Source organism: Musca domestica, unplaced genomic scaffold, assembly GCF_030504385.1.
Source record: "Musca domestica strain aabys unplaced genomic scaffold, Musca_domestica.polishedcontigs.V.1.1 63, whole genome shotgun sequence".
In the NCBI taxonomy this organism is placed as follows: Eukaryota; Metazoa; Arthropoda; class Insecta; order Diptera; family Muscidae; genus Musca; species Musca domestica.
Genome location: NW_026712370.1, coordinates 3,055,117 through 3,079,818, shown reverse-complemented (window position 1 = coordinate 3,079,818; position 24,702 = coordinate 3,055,117). Strand labels below are relative to the sequence as shown.

Below are 24,702 nucleotides of genomic sequence, written 5' to 3'. Positions count from 1 at the left end.
TATCAATCACCACAGGTGCACCATCATCCGTCAGTGGACGTTGCCACTTCGTTACCCATTGACATTTTAGTGTTTTTCCGGAAACAGAGAATTTCTTTGGAAAAATGTTGAGTTATATTTATTTTTAGAATGAAAACCACTCGCATTTGTCGACCACAGGTGTGTGGATGATGGTTCATGCATTGCAGATATATTTCAATTATTATTTTTTTTTTTCAAACACTTTTTATACACCATGGTATGGAGGGTATATAAAGTTTGTCATTCCGTTTGTAACACCTCGAAATATACATTTTAGACCCCACAAAGTATATATATTTTTTGATCAGAATAAAATTCTGTGTCGATTTAGCGATGTTCGTCTGTCTGTCTGTCCATCCGTCTGTGGATATCACTCTAGCTTCTGAACGAAATGAAGTAGGTTGATAAAATTTTACTCAAATGTGTATAATGTCTGCAAGACTTTTGGTATTGAAAATGGGTCATGTACGTCCAGGTTTTGGTATGGCCCCGATATAATGGTTCCTCCATATTTTCGGTATTTTGATGATTTAAGCGACATTATTCACCCGAAATGTTTCAAATTGGTAATTGAAGTTCGTAATGGATACTACAGCCTATGACAGAAAATTGTCGGTGTAGGGTTTTGGTATAGCCCCCATAAAATGATACCTCCCTATATTCGGTGTTTTGATGATATTAGCGACATTATTTACCGGAATTGTTTCAAACTTGGTATTAGAAGTTCGTATTGGATACTACAGCGTATGACAAAAATTTTTGTATGCAGGTCCACGTCTTCGTATATCCCCCATATGACGGTACCTCCCAATACTCGGTATTTGTATGATTTGTGCGATATTATTCACTGGAATTGCAACAAATTTCGTATTTAAAGTTCGTAATAGATACTACAGCCTATGACAAAAAAAATGCGTGTGAAGGTTCACGTTTTCGTATAGTCCCCATAGGACGGTACCTCCCAATACTCGGTATTTATATGATTTGTGCGACATTATTCACCAGAATTGCAAAAAATTTCGTATTTAATGTTCGTAATGGATACTTCAGCCAGACAGGGAGGAAATTGTCCATGCACATCCACGCCTTCGTATATCCCCTATGTATCGGTACGTCCCGATATTCGGTAGTTTGAGGATTTTGGCGATTTTTTAACCGGAATTGTTTCGAATTTGGTATTTGATGTTCGTAATGGGTTCTACAGCCTATGACAAAAAATTTCGTAAGCAGGTCCACGTCTCCGTATATTCTTCGCGGAAGTTTTTTTTTGACAATTTTCAAGTTCCTTTCAAATGGTGGAGGGTATTAAAAGTTCGGCCCGGCCGAACTTAGCATTTGAATATCTTAAGAACAATAGGCTTTAATTCTGACCCTAACGCTAACCCATGCAAAATTTCGTGAGAATCGGACGATAATTGCGACATACATATAATACCCTCAAAGCGTAGTGTTGAGGAGTGTAAAAATTTAGAATAATTTCAATTCAAAATTGTAAGTCAAATTGAAAAAATCGCATGCGATAAAAATGTGACAAAAATTTAAAAAAAAAAAACAGTAAAGAAAGACTTTAAGTCGGGCGGGGCCGACTTTATGATACCCTACACCAATTTGCTAATTTAGTAGAGCTCCGCATAACAATTAAAAGTTTTTATGGGAGAATTCAATCATACACGCTATGATAATATATAATAATTATAATTTAAAGAGCAAAGGACTAAATATGCTGAAGCATTTGTATCTTTTAAATTCGGACGTGTAGTTTCCATTTGTTGCATAATTAATTTGAAATCGGATAGAGATATGTATATGGCAGCTATATCAAAATCGGAACTGATCTCGATAAAATTTGGCAAATATATTTCTGAGCTGTATTTCATATATTTCCCTGAATATCGTTGTTACGGAGTGCATATTACGGCTGTAGGTAACAAATACAACAAATCGGATGAACAATATATATGGGAGCTATAGCTTAATCTGAACCGATCTTCACCAAATTAGACATACTAGCTTCTGGACTCAATTCGGAAATAAGTGCCAAATTCCATCCCATTTGGACAAATATTAGACGTTTGGTGCACAATAAAAGGAAAATCAGACGAAGTTATATATGAGAGCTATATCCAAATCTGAACCGATCTCGATAAAATTTAGCAAAGGTATTTCTGAGCTGTATTTGATATATTTCCCCAAATATTATTGTTACAGAGTGTATATTACGGCTGCGGAGGACAAAAATAACAAATCGGATGAACAATATATATTGGAGCTATAGCTATATCTGAACCGATTTCGATCTAATTTGTCATACTTTTTTTTAGCCGTTTTTTATGGGCTTACATGAAATTACTTACATTTTTGATTTAGGTATTATGATAGATAATAAAGGCCTATAAAGGGTTCGATGTGTTTAAATTAAATATTTTTTATTGGTTTTTAATTATTTTTCATTATGAAGACTTATTTGATAAATTTATTACATTCAACATGATCGTTCATTGTCAAGTGACAAAATAGATAATTTGAAAATTTGAAAATTTGAAATACAAAATGTAATAATTTCACAGCGAAAAAAAAACTCTTCCGCTTTCATCAAGATGATTATTACTAGCATCCCACATTCTAAAGGCAATGCCTCAAGATTAGTACAAAATATTAAGAAATCAGAATTTTGTGAATTTTCAACATCCCGCAAAAGTGTAACAAATAACCTAATTAATTACGAAATGTTGGCGCAACCGAAACGAAATGACAAGATTTGTAGGAAGCAACAAATTACGTTGAAGTGCACCCCCGCCAGCAGCAGCAGCAGTAAAAGAAAAACATTTTGTAACAATGACAAATACAAATTAAAGGTTTCAAGATTTAGATATTTCCTAGAGAATATATTTTATAAAGACATGACTAATTTTCAAAACAACTACAACAAGTCTTTAATATTTTGTTTCTTTTTCTTATACCTGTTTTGTTTTTTAGGTTACCAAAAGTATTCACCTGCCATTGACCACAAGTTTATCATCGGCGCCCCGGGTGCTGATGTGTAGTGCTTCTGTGGGCACCGAAGCCTCTGTGACACTTCATCTGAGAGATGTCAATTCCAATGATTCCAATCAGTCGTCCGCCTCATCAGCAGCCTCCCATTACATTGGTCACACAACGTCAACAGCACCCCAACAACAACATCAACACCCACACCAGCATTCGACACATCAGCTACAGCAACATCAGACCACAACACCTGCCCAGTCACAGACGACAAATGCCCAAACAGCCACGACACTGGATAATGCATTAACCATTGGTTATCCAGATCCAGAAATGTTGGCTGATGTCTTGGGAACATTACAAACAGCGTGTAAGTGATGGATAGAAATACCACATTGAAAATTTCCTAAGAAAAATATTAATTTTCCCAAAAATTTCCCCCCTCATTACAGCATTGAAAAATACCAGTGTCAGTGCCAGTGAAAGTACAAAAGTGAATTCCTCAAAATTGAATGGCTCCACCAGTTCCAGTAGCAACCAAAACAGCAACAGTGATACAATAATCCACACAAGTTTAAATGGTTCTCTGAAGAACCGCATTACCATTAGCAAGCGTACCTCCCCCAATAGCAGCAACAACAACAACAACACCGGCAACAATGTAACCAACATTGGCAGCAGTAGTAGCCACCGTGTCATAGCCTCCTCGGTGCAGACGGTCTCCACGTCGACGAATACAACAACCACCAGTGTCAATAAGACCAACAGCTACATCAAGAATTGCCTGATACGCAGCAGCAGTTGCAGCAACACAACCAACATTACATCCCTGGCTCAGATAATGAGCAATAGTAGTACGTCATCATCAAATGGCAGCAATAGCAACAACAATAACTCAAACAGCAACAACAACCACAACTCTTTGAATTCCCAAAATCATTCGAACGGTACTTTGTTACAACAACTTAACAACCCAGCCAGCAACAACGCGAATAGCTGCAGCAACAGTAATTTCAGCTCCAGCAGCAACGACAGCTGCTTCAGCTACAGCAGCAATAGCAGCAGCGGTAACTCGATTGCCCGCAGCATAACTTCGTTAAGTCACGGTGCAAGAAAAGTTCCTTGTGGCCCACTGTCATCATCGCCGTTATCACAATCCGCAGCAGCAGCGGCAGCGGGAGGAGCTGCAGCAGCGGCGTCAGCTGCAAATAGTAACGCTGCAAATTCAGCGAAAATTTTAAAGAAAAATCGCTCAAAGATATCGGCGCCCAGTCGTCACGGTCCACAACAGTGTCAGGTGAGTTGGGGAAGATTTTTTTTTTTTTGGAGTGGGGAGGGGATATGTCTTAAAGAAATAAGATTGGGATATATTTCATTTGGAACTTAACTTATGGTTTCACATCACAAATCACAATACACGAAACGGCTGAAGTTAGAAGCTTGAGATATAAGGTAAGGCTCGACCCTGGGTCGGAGGTATTAAAAAAGGGACGAATACTACAAAAAATTACTAATAATGCCAGAGCTCTGATTTTTATGACCCACACCACACTGTGGAACAAGGTATCATGTTTATTTGCAATTGTTTGTAGCATGTAGCTGGAATCGAAATAGAGCCATAGTTTCTTTTGATGATATCCATAGAATCATATTCTGAGTCGATTCACGCATTTTTGTAAACAAAGTAAAAATCATTGACCGATTATAATGTTGCACAGTTCATTTGCTTGTCCCGAAGATGAGTCCAAATTTGGGTAAAGTTCTCTACAGGGCGAGATAAAAAAAAACTGTAACAAAATCAAACGCCATAATTTTTAAATTTTATTAAATGAAAGCGAACAAGTTAAAAAGCAGTAAGTTCGGCCGGGCCGAACTTTTAATACCCTCCACCATTTGCAATGAATTTAGAAATTTTGAAAAAATAAAATCCTTAAAAAATTCTTTTAAAATTTTAAAAATACCGAATATAGCCGTTATTTTGGGGTCTATACGACGTGGACATATATTGGCATTGTTTGTCATAAGCCATTGCCATTTTCAAATTGGAAACTTGAAATAAACTAAATGTGACTAAATAAATTTTCTGTCACAGGCTGTAGCATCCATTATGAACTTCAAATACCACATCTCAAACAATTTCGGTGGGTATTGTTCCTAAACTCGTTAAAATGCTGAATATAGGGAGGTACTGATATGAGGCCTATACGAAGACCCGCACAGACAATTTTCTGTCACAGACTGTAGTTCCCATAACGAACTTCAAATACCAATTTTGAAACAATTCCGGTGAATAATGTCGCTAAAATCATCAAAATTCCGAATATAGGGAGGTACCGTTATATAGGGGCTATATGAAAACGTGGACCCATTTACGAACTTAACCTGCCTACTGGAAAAATAAACATGTGTGCAAAATTTTAGCCATCTATCTCAATTCATTCGAAAGATAGCGTGATTACCACAGACAGACAGACGGACATCGCTTAATCGACTTAGAATTTTTCGCTGATCAAGATAATATTCGGCATTTATTCTGATGCCTCTGCTCGTATTAATCGAGGTACCGAAAGACATATAAGCATTTTGGTGAGAATTTTCCAGAAAAAAAGTTATTCGGGGTAAAGCCATTGAAATTCCAAAAAGTGCAAGAACTTACATCGCAACAGACAGAAAATAGACACAAAAGAGCTAAAGAGTTGCTTCGTTTGGCCGAAAGTGGTAAACTGCCGAATTTGGTTTTCTCCGATGAGAAAACATTCCTTGTCCAACAGTTTGTAAACAAACAAAATGATCGTGTTTACTTGCCAAAGAGGTCAGCTGAAAATGTGTACCTTCTGTTGGCCATCAGAGCTCAAGCCATGGTGATGGTGTGGGCCACCATAACAGCCGCTCGTATTAATCGTCCGTGACAATAAAATAAATGCCGAATATTATCGAGAAAATATTCTGGAGGGTGTGTTATCATTTGGATGAAACATATATATGGTAACTATATCTGAACCGATTTTCGCCAAATTTGAAGCACATTCGGCCGGATGTAGAAATATTCACACCATTTGGTGCATAAGAAACCTAAAATCGGATGAAGGTACATATGGGAGGTATATCTAAACTTGGACCGATTTTCACCAATTTCAATAGGGTTCGTCCTTGAGCCAAACAAATCCTATTTAGAAAATTTCACCTCAATCGAATAAGAAATGCGACCTGTTTTGTTTACAAAAATACATGGACAGACGGGCGGACATGCCTAAATATACTCAAAATGTGATCTATGCTGATCACCAAAAGGAACCATGGGTCTATCTCGTTTCCCTCTTCATGTTACAAACAAATGCACAAAGACATAATACCCTTACCACTATGTTGTGTAGGGCATGGATACCTACTCTAACAACATGTTCTAAGAATTGAAAATGTTTGCTCTCCATAATGCGTATCTTTTGGTAGCAAAGGCAAAAAGGAAAGTTAAAAATACCAAACGATTGCAAATTATTAGAATTCAATAAGAAAAACATGGGAATTCGCATTTTTTGGAACTAAAACCGAAAGAATATATTTTGTGTCTGAAAAATGATGCATTTTTCTGGAAATATTTTATTTAAAAGCCATGTTTCAAAAAAAATCTCAATCGCTTTCTGGTTCGTCATTGATTAAAATTTGTTTAAAATGGTTACATCGTCCTTGAAAAATATTCCTGCAATATCCACGACAGGTGTTTATTTAATGGTTGAACTCTTATTATTCAACAAAAAGTCCCTTTTGATGGGTTGTTCGACCTTAAACAAATATTTATACAAAATCCGCGTTTAATGGTTTGGTACAAATTTAAAAATTTTCAAAAAAATAAAATCCGTTAAAAATTCTGTTAAAATCTTAAAAATACCGAATATAGCCGTATATTAGGGTCTGTACGATGACGTGTTCCTGCATAATAGCTTTTGTCACAAGCTACTACAATATTCAAATGCGAAACTTGAAAAAAAAAACTTTTTATAATATAGCTAAAATCATAAAAATACCGAATATAGAGAGGTACCATGGGGGTTATAAAACGTGGACCTGCGCAGACAATTTTCTGTCATAGGCTATAGTATCCACTACGAACTTCAAATACAAAATTTGAAATAATTCCAGTTAATAAAGTCGCTAAAATCATCAAAATACCGAATATCGGGGGGTTCCGTTATATGGGACCGTTATATGGGATACGTGGACCTACATGGCTCATTTTCTGTTTTATGCAGTAGTATCTATTACGAACTTCAAATACCAAATGTGAAACAATTCCGGTAAATAATGTCGCTAAAATCATTAAAATACCGATTATTGGGAGGTACCGTTATATGGGGGCTATACGAAGACGTGGACGAACATTGATAAATCGACATAGAATTTTATGCTGATCAAGAATATATATACTTTGTGGGGTCTAAAATGTATATTTTGAGGTATTACAAGCGGAATGACAAACTTAATATACCCTCCATACTATGGTGGAGGGTATAAAAATCCATGTTTGATAGTTGTTTCATATCAGATTTTTTTTTATAAAATCCAGGTTTGACGGATTGATGACCCTTGAACATTTTTTCTTCAAAAGTAATACTAAATTCTTTGAACAATGGTTTAGCCACCATGGATCTTCCTGAAGAAAACATTACTATAGCATCAACGTTTGATGCTTGATTCGTTCTTCAAAAAATATTCTTAGGAAAATTCACGTTTAATGGTTGGATTGTATTCCACGTTCGATCATTTGCCCCAGTTCTTGCAACAATAATTACCGCAAATCATAAGCATTGTTATTACTAATTGATAATTTCTGTCTCATCTTCACGGAACGTCAACCACTGTGAAGGTCTGCTAATAAAAATTTTCTGATCTCATTACTAACGCAAAACCGAAGCACATATTTCTAATTAATTCAGAAAAAAAAGAAACACACACACAAAAGTAACGCAATTTTGACCAAAACTTATTAAATTATTTTAAATCACAACAACTGAGGGAAAAGTACTGGGTAATCACATTTTAAATAAAAGCATAACGCAGACAACTCGTGTGTGTGTGCGTTTACGCATCGTCTTGTTAAAGGAAAGGAAAATGAAAATTACGAAACTATACCAATTAGTTTCAGCAAAAAGAAAAGACGAAGACGAAAAAAAAAAAAAACTGAAGACATAAAGGAATGTATTTTCTTTTAATTTCATTACGTTTTTTTCCATTTCATTCTCAAGCAAGACAAAAATGAAATGTGTACTTGACAAGATATGAGCAAAGAAGGAACACTGAGAAAAATTGGAAACATATTTATGTGCCAGAATCTTCGTTAGCGGGAAATTCACCTTAAAATTTTAGATTCGTTCATTTTAGTAATAAAAATTTACAATTTTTAAGCCCTTCAACAAACATAGTATGTAGGGTATATTTAGTTTGTCATTCCGTTTGTAACTCATCGAAATAATAAATTTAGACCCAAAAAAGTCTATAAAAGCCCTGCCCGTCCGTCCGTCTCTCTGTCTGTCCGTCTGTTGTAATCACGCTAGAGTCAAAACAAATTAAGATATGAAGCTAAAATTTTGCACCAATCTGCATTTTGTCTGCAGGCAGGTAAAGTTCGAAGATGAGCTATATCGGTCCACGGTATCGTATAGCCTTCATATTACGGTACCTCCAAAAATCGCTATTTTGATGATTTTAGCCAAATTTTCCAATGGAATTGTCTTAAATTCTACACAAGGAGTTCTTTGTGAGTACTTAACCCCCTAAAAGAGAATTGTCTATAAAGGTTCCGATATCGTATATCCCCCATATAACGGTACCTCCCTATATTCGGTATTTTCCTGCCAAAATTTTGAATTGAATTGTCTTACAATTCACAAAAGGAGTTCCTTGTCCACGATATCGTATAGCCCCCATATAACGGTAACCCGGTATTTTGATGATTTTAGGCAAAATATTCAATGCAATTGTCTTAAAATCCATACAAAGGGTTCCTTTTGAGTACTTTACCCCCTAGAAGAGAATTGTCTACATAGGTCCACGTTTTTGTATAGCCCTCATATATTGTTTCAAATTTCGTATTTGAAGTTCGGAACCATTACTACAGCCCATGACAAAAATTACTTATGCAGGACCAAATCTTCGTATAGCTCCATATAACGGTTTTCATTTGAGCGGTATTTTTCGGCGGATTTTTTTTTTAATTTTCAAATTTCTTCCAAATTATGGATGGTAAGTTCCGCATGGTCGAACTTAACTGCTTTTTTACCTGTTTTTTTTTTTTATTTCATGGATAAAATTTCCAATTTTTTTTTGGCAAAATCTATTTCAATGTCTGTTGGTAATAAAAATTCTCCACCACCATATCGAAATCCTAGAAATCAACATTGACCTCAATATCAAATTTCAGGAATCAAGTTCTATCCATTCACTCAACGTCAAACTTAGTACAATTTAATATTTATCGAACAATCATAGTGCTCATACCCAAATCCACCTCCTTCTCTCAAATCTATATACCAACAGTAGCCTCCATATCGAATTTCTGAATTAAAGCTCTATCATAGGGCCCGATACCACTTTTATTACCATACTACAGTTATATGAATTTACAAAACCACCTCCCTCTCTCCACCCTGTACATCAATAGTAACATCGGTACCAAATTTCAGAATTTCATTTCTATCCCAACACCGAACGGTCCATTTTGTGTTATTTTGCACTTTTCATACGTTTATATCCAAACCAGCCCCAAATCTTAATCATAGACACCAACAGTGAGAACCATCTCTAACTTCAGGATTTTAGCTCCATTCCTTTACCCAATACCAATTTTGTACCACAGGCTCAAAAAGTTGCATTCATATCAAATATAACGGTCCCGGCTTTATTCCTTTAGCCCAAAATCCAATTTAGTACCACTCAGTACTTTTCGGAAATTAAAGTACACGTTTCCAATATCACCCCCCTATCTTAACCACATACACCAGCAGAGATTGATGACCAAAAAGTCAAAATCAAAATTCTATATTCCTTCACCCAATATCAAATTTAGTACTAATTAGTACAATCGTACACTTATTTTACACATATCCAAAACAACCTTCATAGACATTTTTAAAACGATCTCCATATCTTAACCGCAGACACCAATAGTGACATCTATATACAATATCAGGATTTCAGTTATATTCCTTCACCCAATACTGAATTTACTAGTACTATTTAGTACTTTTCGTGCAATTATAGTACACATTTCCAAAATAGCGATATCTCAATAAAATATATACAGGGTGAGATAAAAAAACACTGCAAAAAAGTCAAACGCCATAATTTTTACATTTTTTTAATTGAATGAATCTAAAAAATGTCGGAAATAGCATTAAATTTTAGAATAAGTTTAGATTTTTTCGAATTGGTCACCTTTGGCACGAGTTATGGTCTTCAATTATGGCCAATGAAACGTACAAAATAGTCCAACGGATTGTTATTCGGAGATTTTGGTGGCCATTGTGCGCTGGAAATGAAGTGAGGAACCTCATTTTTTAACCATTCTTGGATGGCGCGTGCTGAATGCGATGGTTCTGACTCCTGTTGGAATGTTTGTGTGTCCAAGGCTTTAATACACCCTCCAGAATATTTTCGCGATAATATTCGTCATTTATTCTAATGTCACGATCTATTAGTACGAGCAGAGAGCGACCATTGGCTGTTATGGGGGCTCATACCATCACCATGGCCGGCCCTTGAGTTCTGGTGGCCAACTGAAGGTGCACATTTTCAGCTGACCTCTTTGGCACGCAAACACGATCATTTTGTTTGTTTACAAACTGCTGGACAACGAATGTTTTCTCATCGGAGAAAACCAAATTCGGCTGTTCACCACTTTTGGTCAAGCGAAGCAACTCTTTAGCTCTTTTGAGTCTATTTTCTTTCTGTTGCAGTGTAAGTTCTTGCACTTTTTGGAATTTACCCCGAGCTCATTTTTCAATATTTGCCGAATGGAATATTGGGATATGGTCATCTCACGAGCCATTTTTCGACCTCTGCGACGCAGGTTTCGATCACATCTTTTCTTTACTTTTCGGACCATTTCTGTTGATGTTGCTGTTTTCTTCCATCCACTATCTTGACATCGCACTACGATACCAGTTTCACAGCAACGAGCGATGGTACGAGACGCAAAAGATTTATTCACATTTAAATGCTGGAGTGCTCTAACGATAGCCTGCCAGTAGTTTTCCAGCCAAATATAAAGAAATCACACTATCACGCTTGAATTCCATCACGAATAACTTTTTTCTGGAAAATTCTCACAATAATGCTTTTGTACGCTTGTAAATAATATAATAAACTGTCACTGGAACAATTTTAAAAGCTGTCGGACGAGTGGCTTAGAAATGACAGTAGTCGGAAGTTGGTTGCAGTAAAGTGAAGGAAGTAGCCAATATAGCCCAAACCGTGGCATGACGTAATATTTATATCATATTTATTTAGGTCCGATACGAAATGGACGATATTGGCAATTTCCTTCGGAACCTACTCCATAGAGGGTCATCAATTCGAATAATCATAACAGAAGTCAAAATATATTTAATTAGTCCAGCATTGGCTGAGGGTATACATCTCTCGGCAACATCGACTGATATTTTTTTACCCTCAGCCATATGGCTACAGAGGGTATATATCATTTGATACGAACAAAACGTGCCTAGTCGAAATAACGGTTTTAGATCGTAGGTCTCTTTGGACCAAATCCGTTTCAGAACATTTGGAGTCGATCTACCGATGTCCGTCCGTCCGTCTGTCTGGCTGGCTGGCTGGTGCGCACGATAACTCTCGAAGGGAGTATCTGATTTGATCCAAACTTACATCATAATATTTTTGTCTAACTTAGATCGAGTTCGGAGATGGGCAATATCAGTCCACTCCTTCTGGTACCTCCCAAACAAAATGTCAAAATTTTCAAAGAAAATAATTTGTTTCACGGAAAAAGAAAGGATAATCAAATTTTGCTCCAACTTTGCATATACTAATATTTGCGTTCGTGCTAGGTTAGGTGGACAATATCGGTCCACTCCATCAAGTACCTCCCCCACAAATGGTCAACATTTTGAATAGTTGCAACTCTCATAAAATGTGATGTAAGGGTCCGATTGTCTTCAAATTTCACACATCCCAATATTTATATTTACCCAAGGTCTGGTGTTAAGATGGACAATATCGGTCTACTCTATCAAATACCTGCCCCACAAATGGTCAAAATTTTAAATAATTACAACTCTGATCAATTTTTATGTAAGAGCCCGATTGTCTTCAAATTTCACACACCCCAATATTTATATTAACCCACGTTCTGGTGTTAAGATAGACAATATCGGTCCACTATTTCTGGTAACTCCCCCATGCAAGGTCAAAATTTTCAAAAAAAAAAAAAATAATAATAATTTTTTCCGCGCAGAAAGAGAAGCGGTTATTCGGGTTTGCTCCAACGTGGCAAATCCTAATATTTTTGTCAGTTCTAGGTCTGGTAGAAAAATGGATATTATTTATCCACTCCATCAAGTACCTCCCCCACAAAGGGTAAACATTTTGAATAATTATAATGTGATGTTAGAATCCGACTGTCTTAAAATTTCACACATTCCAATATTTTCATAAATCCAAGATCTGGTGTTAAGATGGACTATATTGGTCCACTCCTTCCGCTATCTCCCCCACAAGGGGTCAAAGTTTTGAATAACCAAAACATTTATAAAACACGAAATCAGGTTCTCTTTATATTTCACACATCCCATTATTTCCACTAACAAAAGATCCGTTGTGAAGATGGGATATATCGGTCCACTCATTCTGGTACCTACCCCCACAAAGACTCAAAATTTTGAAAATCCATGAAGCTCATAAAAAGCGAAATTGGCATTCTATTCATGACTTGGTACATCCCAAAATTTCCATTAACACAACACAGTCCAAACCTAGTACGTCGCAATATTTATATCATATTTATTTAGGTCCGACAAGAAATGGCTAATATTGGCCAATTCCTTCGGAACCAACTGCATAAAGGTTTAAACATTTTATCAATCAAACCATAAGTCAAAAGATTTTAAAATAATCGAACATTGGCTGAGAGTATACATCTGTCGGCAAAACCGACCGAAACTTTTTGACTTGTTAATTTTTTTTTCAAATTTACTTCTTGTTAGATTTTTTTAAAGCATCTTATTTCCCATGAAAAAACATGGTTTAATTCTTAAACACATTTTTTTAAATCCTTGATCTCATGTATTTCTCTCTGTGTAAACTATGTGTGTATGTCTTTTCACATAATACAACCAACAAAAACAATGACAACAAATTTGTTCGAGACATACATGAAGCAACTACAGACCACAGCGCAATTAGAATTAACAGCTGCAACAACAAAAACAGTAACCATTCGTCGTCATAATACCCTTTCGACAACAAGAACAAGAACAAAAACAACATACTAAGCAATCATTCACATGGATGGACTCAATGCCCCTTTGAGGGAGGAAGGGTGGGGAGGAGTGGCGGCGGGATTGCGGACATTGTGATGGGATGGCGCATAGTTTTTCAATGAATGGATGGCTAAATGTGAAAATAGAACAAAATATATCCAGTTGCTGGGTGAAGGGAGAGGATGGGGGGAGTAACGCAACTAGTCATCTAATTAAAACATATTTTTGTTTCATATTTTTTTTTCTTTGGTGGGGATCCACACTATTTGTGTGGACCATTTGTAAATGGGTTTTTTTATGATTTTTCTGTTTCGTGGATTATTTTAATATTTAAGTCAACATTAGACTCATGATGAAGCATTTTTCTATTTTTTTCTCATCTCGTTACAGATTTGTAATAAAATTTTTGGAAATGCATCTGCCTTGGCCAAACATAAACTGACGCACAGCGACGAACGGAAATACGTTTGTGTTATGTGTTCGAAGGCATTTAAGCGACAAGATCACTTGTAAGTATTTGAATGAAAAAAAGAAAGAAAATAAATAAATAAAAGAAAAAAAATCAATTATAAAAAATATATACAGTTTAATCTATAATTTTGGTTAAAAAAAAAAAATAAAATTTAAAAAACTACTACTTTGGGACTTGTTTATGTATTTTCCAATAAATAAACAAAATTATAAGTAAGTTAATAAATAGATAAGTTGGCAAGTATATAAATACAGGGTTGCCCATATTCGACGCACCCATGCTTTTTTTTTTTAATCAAAGAAAAAAATAAAAATTTGGCGGTTGGCAATGTTAATCATTTAATTTGTTCCAAGTAGATTTGTTTACATCATTTTTTGAATATGATATCTCTCAAATGGCCGCCTCTGGCGTTGATGACGTATTGTGCCCTTTTTGCTGCATTTTCCATCGTTTTTGCCAACATTTCGGCCGGAATAGCGGTTATTTCTTCACGAATGTTGTCCTTGAGCTCTTCTACGGTCCTTGGCTTGTTAACGTAAACCTTTGACTTCAAATATCCCCACAAGAAGAAGTCAGGCGGCGTCAAATCGGGCGAACGCGGTGACCAGTCCAAATCACCACTTTTCGACATCAAACGGCCCGGAAACAAATTCTTCAAAAAATCGATTGTTATGCGACTTGTGTGCGGTGGAGTGCCGACGTGTTGAAACCAGAACTGCCTCATACGCTTTCGACGAATAATTGGCATTACAAAATTGGCCATCATGTCGCGATAACGCTCCTGATTGATGGTAACAGCCTGGCCATTTTCATTTTGGAAGAAAAACGGCCCAATGACCGTTTTCGCATTAACGCCGCACCAAACTGTGACTTTTTCGTCATGAAGAGGCACTTCTTGAATCTCCTGAGGATTTTCAGTGGCGTAAAAAGGGCAATTTTGCTTATTTACGGTCCCATTCAATGTGAAATGGGCTTCATCGGACATGATAATTTTGTTCCAAAATTGCTCGTCATCTTCGGCCATTTCGATGATTCTTTGGGCCCATTCCAATCGACGATGCTTGTCCGCAGGCAACATTCTTCGCGTCAATTGAATTTTGTACGGGAACAAATGCAAATCAATGCGAATAATCCGTTGTAAAGTGGACCGAGCCATGCCCAACTGCTGAGAACGGCATTTTTGGGATGTTCTTGGGGACCTCTCAACACTGGCTCGTACGGCAGCGATATTCTCGGCCGATCGCCGTGGTCGACTTTTATATGGCCTCTTCGGATTAGAAAGAGCCTTACCAGTCAAAAAATTTTGGTAAAAACGCTTAATGGTGTTCTTAGAAGGCGCACTTCTCACATTTTTTTTCAACTATTTCAGAGCGCTCGCGTGGCGTGTATTGGTTCATGGTAAAAATCTGCTTGGACTGACGCTTCAAACGCGGTATGTCATTAAGCAATGTGACATCTCTGTCAAAAGTTATGGCGTTGCCAGATGGGTCCGTCGAATATGGGCAACCCTGTATGTGTCAGAATAAACAAACTAATTAATGTAGAAATAAAGCAATAAATGAAAGAATAAATAATATAAAGAATGAATAATAATAATACATATAAATAAATATATAATTGAATAATTAATGAATTGAATAAATAAATAAATAAATTATCCAATAATAAATAAGCAAAACTAAAATAAATAGAAACACAAATAATATATAAATAAAATAAATAAATAAAACAAATTTGGAAACATAATATAGAAAACATAATAATAGAAACAAATATATAACAAATAAGCAAAGGCTATAGTAGTGCGGGGCCGACCTTGTGATACCCTACAACACTACAATATGTTACCAGCCTCTTATGTCCAAATCTATTTTGGAAGATTTTCTCTTGAAATTATGTCATAGGGCACTAGCCAAATATTACCCTTAGTTTTTTTTTTTTTTTTTTTTTTTTTGACCAGGGGAATTTGCCCAATATTTACACATTCCGTCGTGTTGTTAGTTTTTGGGGTCCATTTTACAACCCCTAAGTATTTTGCGATCATCTCCAAATGCAAGAGGCCCTCTGTATCTCCAAATTTATGATTTGCTTGTCTACGATATTTGGCAAAATCTGAATAAAAAACAGAAGTTCGCCTGTAAGTTATTTTCAGCGTTTCGGTAGAATGGAAATATTTGTATTTTTTTCAAACAAAAGTAGTGGTCTATTCTACCCACTGTCCTAAACTCTAACTTCAAACGACATTTCGTGTCCTTTGGTTTCTATTTGTGAACTTTATAAAGGCTGCAAAATCAGGATATTTTTTAGTTATTTATCCATTTCAAACCTTCTATATATTCCGTACATCTTTAAAAACAATAGGCCTAGCCTTTCTGAGCCCAACTCTACCCTTATGAAAATTTTCGTGAGGATCGGTCGATAATTGCTGTCGGTATATAATAACCCGAACCTGTGTTGTAAGGTGAAAAAATATTACAAAATGTACACCTCAATATTATAAGTCAAATTGAAAAAATCGCATGCGATAAAAAAATATGAAAAAATAAAAAAATGTCACAAAATACTACAAAATCTATATTAACATCATTATTGGCATTTTTTTATGAGATTTTTTAAATTTTATCCCTGTATGCCGAGAGAGCATTCTGAATTGAGAAAATTTATCAAAATCGGTCCAGCCATTCTTGAGATATAAGCATTCTAGGTAACATCCCCTACCTTTGTATATACACATTGTATATATTTCGCTATATATATCCGATATATTTACTATCGGCATCTACAGATCAGAATTTACCTTATCGTCTACTTGTGATTTCTCCGGGATTAAAAATGTTCTCGGTTTAATGGAAAATTTAACTTTTATTTATTTATTTATGGTCTATTTCACACACTAAATATTACCCATCAAAATCGGAAGGCTTCTGCCCAGCCATAAGTTCTAGCCCAATTGGTTCATAATTGTGCCCTGGAAAGCAACTACAAAATCAGGAAATTTTTCAGTTGTTGGTCCATTTCCACCCCTAAATATTTTGCGATCATCTCTAAAAGCAATAGGCTTCTATTCTGACCATAACCCCACCTCCATGCAAAATTTCCATCCTCTATGCAAAAATTAACATGGACAGATGAACGGACGGGCATAAAAGCTAGATCTTCTTAGCTCGCTGAGGTATCAAGATACATATATACTTTTCTATATGGGAAACCAATATTTCGAGGTGTTAAATAATCAAACTTATTCATTCCAATAATTCGTGTTGGGTATTTTTGGTACTCAAAATGCAAAATTTGTTCAGTTTGACAATTTTTTTTAATGAAAACTTCATAGATTGGCCTAAATTTTCAAACTTTAAAGGTTTTATATTTTATTCATGTTTTTCCTTTTTCGGAAAGAATAATAGAAAAATGTTAAAATTTTCCACCGTAAGTCATAAAAAATCTTTCATTTTGAAATTTATCAAGGGAGATCTTAGTAAGGCTATTGAACAATGGACTCACATCTAATATTTTTGTCCAACTATTTCAAGGTCTCCATATGCAATTCCTAGAAACCAATAGAGTCCGCTGTATTAGATTTTAGAATTTCAGATCCATATACAAAGCAGGCTCCTTTTCTGCACAATAAAGGACATATTGTACGAAGATTTATATGGGAGCTATATCTAGATTTTGATCAAATAATTCCATTAATTCTATAGGGTTCGTGTCGATCGGGTAAAAAAATCCAATCAAAATAAATTATACAATTAAATCCAAAATTCAAAATAATAAAATAAATAACATTATTTGCATCCAACCACCCCATACCACCCTAATATCCATTATATGTTTATTTAGCTGATTATGACAATTTTGTGGCACCTTAAAAAATTTGTTTATTATTAATGTTGTTGGTTTAGAAAAAAAAAAATATTTTTTTTGTGGTGGGATGGCACCAAAGAATTTGATTTGTTGGCGTCACATTCTGTTCCACGTGTTAACACATTTCTTTTTAGTAGCTGTCAAAGAAATTCATCACCGTGCCGGAAATCATTTAAGTGGGTGAGATAACAGACATTCAGTGTGATAAGCATATGTCGGAGACGAACGAATGAACGAAGTAGAAGATAAAAAGTCAATGTAAAGAGTCGTGTCATGTCGAACCATGAAAAAGATTCCCCTTAAGTTAAAAAAAAACATCCTCTTCGCCATATGCAGGTGAAATATTAGAAGCCGTCACAATATGTGACACATATCAAGAATTGATGATGGACAAATTTTCCAATTTCATGGAATGTTGTTCAAATTTTTTTTTTTTTTTTTGAATATTGAATATATTATAATTAATATTAATTAGAAATTAAAGATACTTTTATTAATACTAATTATGTAATAGTACGACAATTTTCAAAAAAAAAAATTAAATAATTGAGGTGGTCATTTGTAAATCTCAGAAGAACCAGAAACAATGAAGTGATATATCTCATCTCCACACTAATAACTGGTAAATATGTAGGGTTATATAGGTTACGATAAGGAATATCTGGTGTGTGTGACACCAATTTTTGCCCAATCTATATCTCTGTTGATTGTGTAGATATTTTGTAATTTTTTTTTAATATGTATTTCAATTTATTTTTTTTTCTTTCAGAAATGGACATATGATGACCCATCGTAATAAAAAACCATACGAATGCAAAGCTGAAGGTTGTGGCAAATCGTATTGTGATGCACGTTCCCTGCGACGACATACGGAAAATCATCACGCCGGTATTGTAACGCAACATCAAAATCAAACTCTGTCTGGTTCCCAAAATAATAATTCCAATTCAAATCTAAGTTTATCCCCTGCCACGGCAAACGGTAAGTCGGAAAAATAGCACAAAAACAATTAAAAAAACATAAATTCGGCAGGGCCGAACTTTAAATACCCTTCCCATATTCGGCTACTTCAAAAAAAAAAAAATAAATAAATATAATAAATAAATAAAATAAAATAAATAAATAATAATAATAATAATAATAATATAATAATAATAATAAATAATAATAATAATAATAATAATAATAATAATAATAATAATAATAATAATATAATAATAATAATAATAATAATAATAATAATAATAATAATAATAATAATAATAATATAATAATAATCATATAATAATAATAATAAGAATAATAATAATATAATAATAATAATAATAATAATAATAATAATAATATAATAATAATAATACTAATAATAATAATAATAATAATAATAATAATAATACTAATAATAATAATAATAATAATAATAATAATAATAATAATAATAATAATAATAATAATAATAATAATAATAATACTAATAATAAATAAATAAAATCCGTTTAAAATCCTGTTAAATCTTAAAAATACCGAATATAGCCATTATATACTACGATATTCAATACATTAAACTTGAAAAAAAAAATAATGTAAAAAAGGGAGGAGGACGGAGACCTGAACCAGCATAGACAATTTTCAGTCGCAGGCTGCAGTACCTATTAGGAACTTCAAATACGAAATTTCAAACAATTTCGGTGAAGATTGTACCTAAAATTGTTAAAATACCGAATAAAGAGAGGTACTGATAAACGGGGTGAGAAAAAACAAGTAAAAAGCAGTAAATTCGGCCGGGACGAACTTTGAATACCAACCACCATTTGGAACAATTTAGGACATTTTCAAAAAATAAAAATAAAATCCATTAAACATTCTGTTAAAATCTCGCAAGGTGCCGATATATGGGGGTATTTTGGCCCATTCCCGGCGAAGCGCTTGCTTGAGGTGATCGACACTTTTGCATTTTTTAGTACCAACCTTGCTTTCGAAACTACTCCAGACACAAGATTTTGGTGGCCATTATGCGCTGGAAATGAAGCGAGGAACCTAATTTTGTAACCATTCTTGGATGGCGCGTGCTGAGTGCGATGGTGCTGAGTCCTGTTGGAATGTCCAAGGTCTGCGGCTAAAATGTTTGTGTGCCCAAGGCTTTAATACACCTTCCAGAATATCGCGAATTTCGCGATAATATTCGGCATTTATTCTGATGCCACGATCGATTAATAGGAGCAGAGAGCGACCATCGACTGTTGTTGCGGCCCACATCATCACTATGGCCGGCGCTTGAGTTCTGGTGGCCAACCGAAGGTGCACAAGGAATGTTTACTCATCGGAGAAAACCAAATTCGGCAGTTCACCACTTTCGGCCAAGCGAAGCAACTCTTTAGATCTTTTGAGCCCATTTTCTCTCCTTTGCGGTATAAGTTCTTGCACTTTTTGGAATTTCAATGGCTTTACCCCGAGCTCATTTTTCAATATTTGCCGAATGGAATATTGCGATATGTTCAGCTCACGAGCCATTTTTCGGCCACTGCGACGCGGGTTTCGATCAAGTCGCTTCTTCACTTTCGAAACATTTCTGCTGATGTTGCTGTTTTCTTCCGTCCACATCCTTGACGCTACAGGTGTCACGGTAACGAGCGATGGTACGAGACACAAAAGATTTATTCACATTTAAATGCTGGAGAGCTCTTACGATAGCCACTTGTGGTTTTCCAGCCAAATATAACGGAATTACACAATCACGCTTGAATTCCATCACGAATAATTTTAACAGCTGTCGGACGAGTGGCTTAGAAATGACAGCAGTCTGAATTTGGTTGAAGTTTTTTCATCTCACCCTGTATGCGGCCTATACGAAGACCTGGACCTGTGTAGACAATTTTTATCATAGACTGTAGTTCCCATTACAAACTCTAAATACGAATAATGTCGCTAAAGTCATCAAAACACCGAATATTAGGAGGTATCCTATATGGAGACTATACGGAGACGTGGGCCTGCAAACGAAATTTTTAGTCATAGACTATTGTACCCATTACAAACTTCGAATTCGAAATTTGAAACAATTCAAGTGAATTAACTCGCTAAAATCTTAAAAATACCGAATATCGGGAGGTTCTGTTATATGGGTGCCATACAAAGACGTGGACCTGCAAACGAAATTTTAGGCATGGGCTGTAGTACCCATTACAAACTTCGAATACGAAATTTGAAACGATTCAGGTGAATTGAGTCACTAAAATCGTCCGAATATCGGGGGGTACCGTTATATGGGGGATATACGATATCGTAGACCTATGTAGACACTACTCTTCCAGGGGGTAAATTACTCAGAAGGAACTCCTTTTGTGATTCTTCAGACAATTTCATTGAAAAAATTAGGTACAAGTATCAAAATGCCGAATATCGGGAGGCACCGTTATATGGGGGTCATGCGATATCGTGGACCGATATAGCCTATCTTCGAACTTGACCTTCCTGTATACAAAGGCTGAGCTGTGCAATACTTTAGCTTCCTATCTTTATTCGTTTTGACTTTAGCGTTATTACAAGAGTCGGACGGACTAGCCCTCTCCGTCCGTCCGACTGTTGTATAACGCTAGAGTCAAAACGAATAAAGAATCGTCTTAGAATTTTACGCTCAATTATTATTTCGATAAGTTACAAAGGGAGTGACGAACTTAATATACCATCCATACTATGTATGGTGGAGGGTATAAAAATAGAACACAAATACAACTAACATTTCATTTTTCAGGTGATGCCAGTTCACCGGACGGTGCCACCTGTCTAGGAACATATCTGTCGAACGGTGGCACAGTGGTAGATGCCGCCACTGGTATAGCTTTAACCGAAGAAGAATTGAAAGCTTTAAATGTACCCTTGAAGACAACAGGTGTTACCCTGCTGTCACCCACCTCTACAACATCCTCAATGTCGTCGACAAGTAGTATAACCTCTGGCCCGGGGGCCACAATAACCCTGACCGATAATAGTGGCAATTTGGAAGGAGATGGTCTGACACGTGAACAATTGGATTTGATAAGTAAAATTATGCGACAAACCAAGCAAACAACGGCCCAGGTTACCGTCTCATCACCCACGAGTTCTCAGTCATATAAAATTGATACAAATCCCCAGCCGGCCGTAGTGGCAAATCAACAGCAGCAGCAGGCGCCAAGACCCAGGACATGGAACATGCAATTGGTAAGGTTGAAAATGTTTACGGTATTGAAGAACAAATAAATGAATGTTTTTATTTCCAGCTCAACTCCTCCCAAAATGTGGCCATAACCGTGGACGAAATCACCACAGATTCGAGTGCATCAGGTGAAGCGGCCTCTGTGGTCACCACCAAAGTCAAAGAGGAAGAAATCGATATTGACCTCTCCAATGCCATGTCAAATCCCCAACTCTTTAATTTGGTGAAAATCGATCAAAAACCCGTCGAATGCAATCTTTGCCATCGCAAATTTAAAAATGTACCCGCCTTGAATGGCCACATGCGTCTGCACGGTGGCTACTTTAAAAAGGATCCCGAAACGAAGAAAAGCGAAAAGAAAGAAAACAATGGCCCACCCCTGCAGACGGCGAGCATTGGTGTGCGGGCTTTGATCGAGGAGAAAATCATCAGCAAAAGGAGTAAAGATTTGAATAAGGTAGGTTGGCGGTGGGGGGTTAAATTAGAGAATAAATTAACAAGTTAGGAAATTTTAGTACATTTCCTGACAGAAAAATACCTTCAACATTTGATTATTTACTTAAATACATACATTGAAATGTGAGAACTTTTGAATGGAACTGGGAATAGTAGAAGAAAAAAAAAAATGCATTTTTTTTAAACCAATGGAAAATCTCTGAAGATTGTAAAAGTGGAGCTAACAAGAGAGAACTCGTATGGGCGTGTAAGGGGAAAATTTACCCCTCTTCCAAATTTTTTTTAAAAATTTTGGATTAATATTCCCAGGAAACCTATAACAATACAAAGATAACTTGGATGGAAACCCGAAAGCGGACCCTTTAAACAGGATCGTAGCATGTCAAATTACGAATTTACAAAATGATTTGACACAAAATGTTATACAACGTATAAATTCATTGAGCGGATAGAGCTGAGAATGTGAAATTTGCTAAGTGGGTTCCCTTTTGCGTTCCCAGGAACATTCGAAATAGTTATTGTTAAGGGGTAAAAAGGTCAACGAAAGCTATAAAGAAATTTGACTTCATTTTTGATAATTCGAAAAAAACATGTAATAGCCATCTCTATCATCTGAAATTTGAGAGTCGCTGTACCTAAACTCGTCAAAATACCGAATATAGGGAGGTACTGATATATGGAGCCTTTACGAAGACCTGGACCTGCATAGACATTTTTCTGTCACAGACTGTAGTTCCCATTACAAACTCTAAATACGTAATTTGAAACAATTCCGGTGAATAATGGAGCTAAAATCATCAAAATACCGAATTTTGGGAGGTACCGTTATATGGGGGCACAGACAATTTTCTGTCATAGGCTGTAGTATCCATCACGAATCTCAAATACCAAATTTGAAAGAATTCCGGTGAATAATGCCGCAAAAATCATCAAAATACCGAATATAGGGAGGTACCGTTATATGGAGGCTATACGAAGACTTGGACCTGCCCAGATAATTTTCTGTCATAGGCTGTTGTACCCATTTCGAACTTGAAATACCAAATTTGAAATAATTCAGATGAATAATGTCGCTAAAATCATCAAAATACCGAATATCGGGAGATATCGTTATATGGGGGCTATATGATAACTTGGACCTACATGGCCCATTTACGAACTTAACCTGTCTACTGGAAAAATAAACAGGTGTGCAAAATTTTAGCCTTGTATCTCAATTCGTTCGAAAGATAGCGTGATTACAACAAACAGACAGGCAGACGGACATGGCTAAATCGACATAGAATTTTACGCTGATCAAGAATATATATAGGAGTTACAAACGGAATGACAAATTTAATATACCCTCCATAGTATGGTGGAGGGTATAAATACTGTACCACTCAAAAATGCCATGTGTAAAATTTTAAGAGATCGGATAAATTTCATGAGTGTTATAATTATTCCAAATTTTGCCCGTTGTGAGTTAGATACCGGAAAATATTGGAATGTGCTACCGAACCGATTTTTCTCATCTCCGAACCTCGCTCTAATTTAGATAATAATATTACGGCGTACTAAGCTTGATCCAAATCAAATACTCCCTTCGAGAGTATAGTGTGCATCAGCCAGAGAGAGAGAGAGAGAGAGAGAGAGAGAGACAGAAGGACGGACGACAATCCTTAGGCTCCACATGTTCTGAAACGGATTTGACCTAGGGTCTAATTATAGCTATTTTCAAATTTCAACAAATTTAGTCCTTTTCGAAAATTATACAGGGTGAGATAAAAAACTACAACAAAGTCAAACGTCATAATTTTTAATTTTTTAATTTTATTGAATGAAAGCAAAAAATGTCGGAAATAGCATCAAATTTTAGAATAAGTTTAGATTTGTTCGAATTGGTCACCTTTGGCACGAATTATGGCCTTCAAACGGCCAATGAAACCGTCACGTGCTGCCCGAATGTTGCTCTGCGATATTTTGGCCCATTCCCGGCGAAGCACTTGCTTGAGGTGATCGACACTTTGGTATTTTTTAGTGCAACCTTGCTTTCCAAACTACTCCAGATACAATAGTCCAACGGATTGGTATCCGGAGATTTTGGTGGCCATTGTGTGCTGGAAATGACGCGAGGAACCTCATTTTGTAACCATTCTTGGGTGGCGCGTGCTGAGTGCGATTTTGCTGAGTCTTGTTGGAATGTCCAAGGTCTGCGGCCAAAATGTGTGCGTGCCCAA

The 24,702-nt window shown here is 35.9% G+C and overlaps 1 protein-coding gene across 2 annotated transcripts in view; it reads left to right on the top strand.

Moving 5' to 3' along the window:
• Positions 1–24,702, top strand: part of LOC101892414 (homeobox protein 5) — a 73,218-nt gene that overhangs the window by 24,150 nt on the left and 24,366 nt on the right. For both annotated transcript variants that reach the window (XM_059129611.1, XM_059129612.1), the window contains exons 2-7: positions 2,998–3,376; positions 3,459–4,303; positions 13,887–14,005; positions 18,602–18,813; positions 21,584–22,032; positions 22,092–22,484. In XM_059129611.1, the coding sequence (XP_058985594.1) occupies positions 2,998–3,376; positions 3,459–4,303; positions 13,887–14,005; positions 18,602–18,813; positions 21,584–22,032; positions 22,092–22,484 (2,397 nt within the window). The remainder of the gene's footprint in view (positions 1–2,997; positions 3,377–3,458; positions 4,304–13,886; positions 14,006–18,601; positions 18,814–21,583; positions 22,033–22,091; positions 22,485–24,702) is intronic.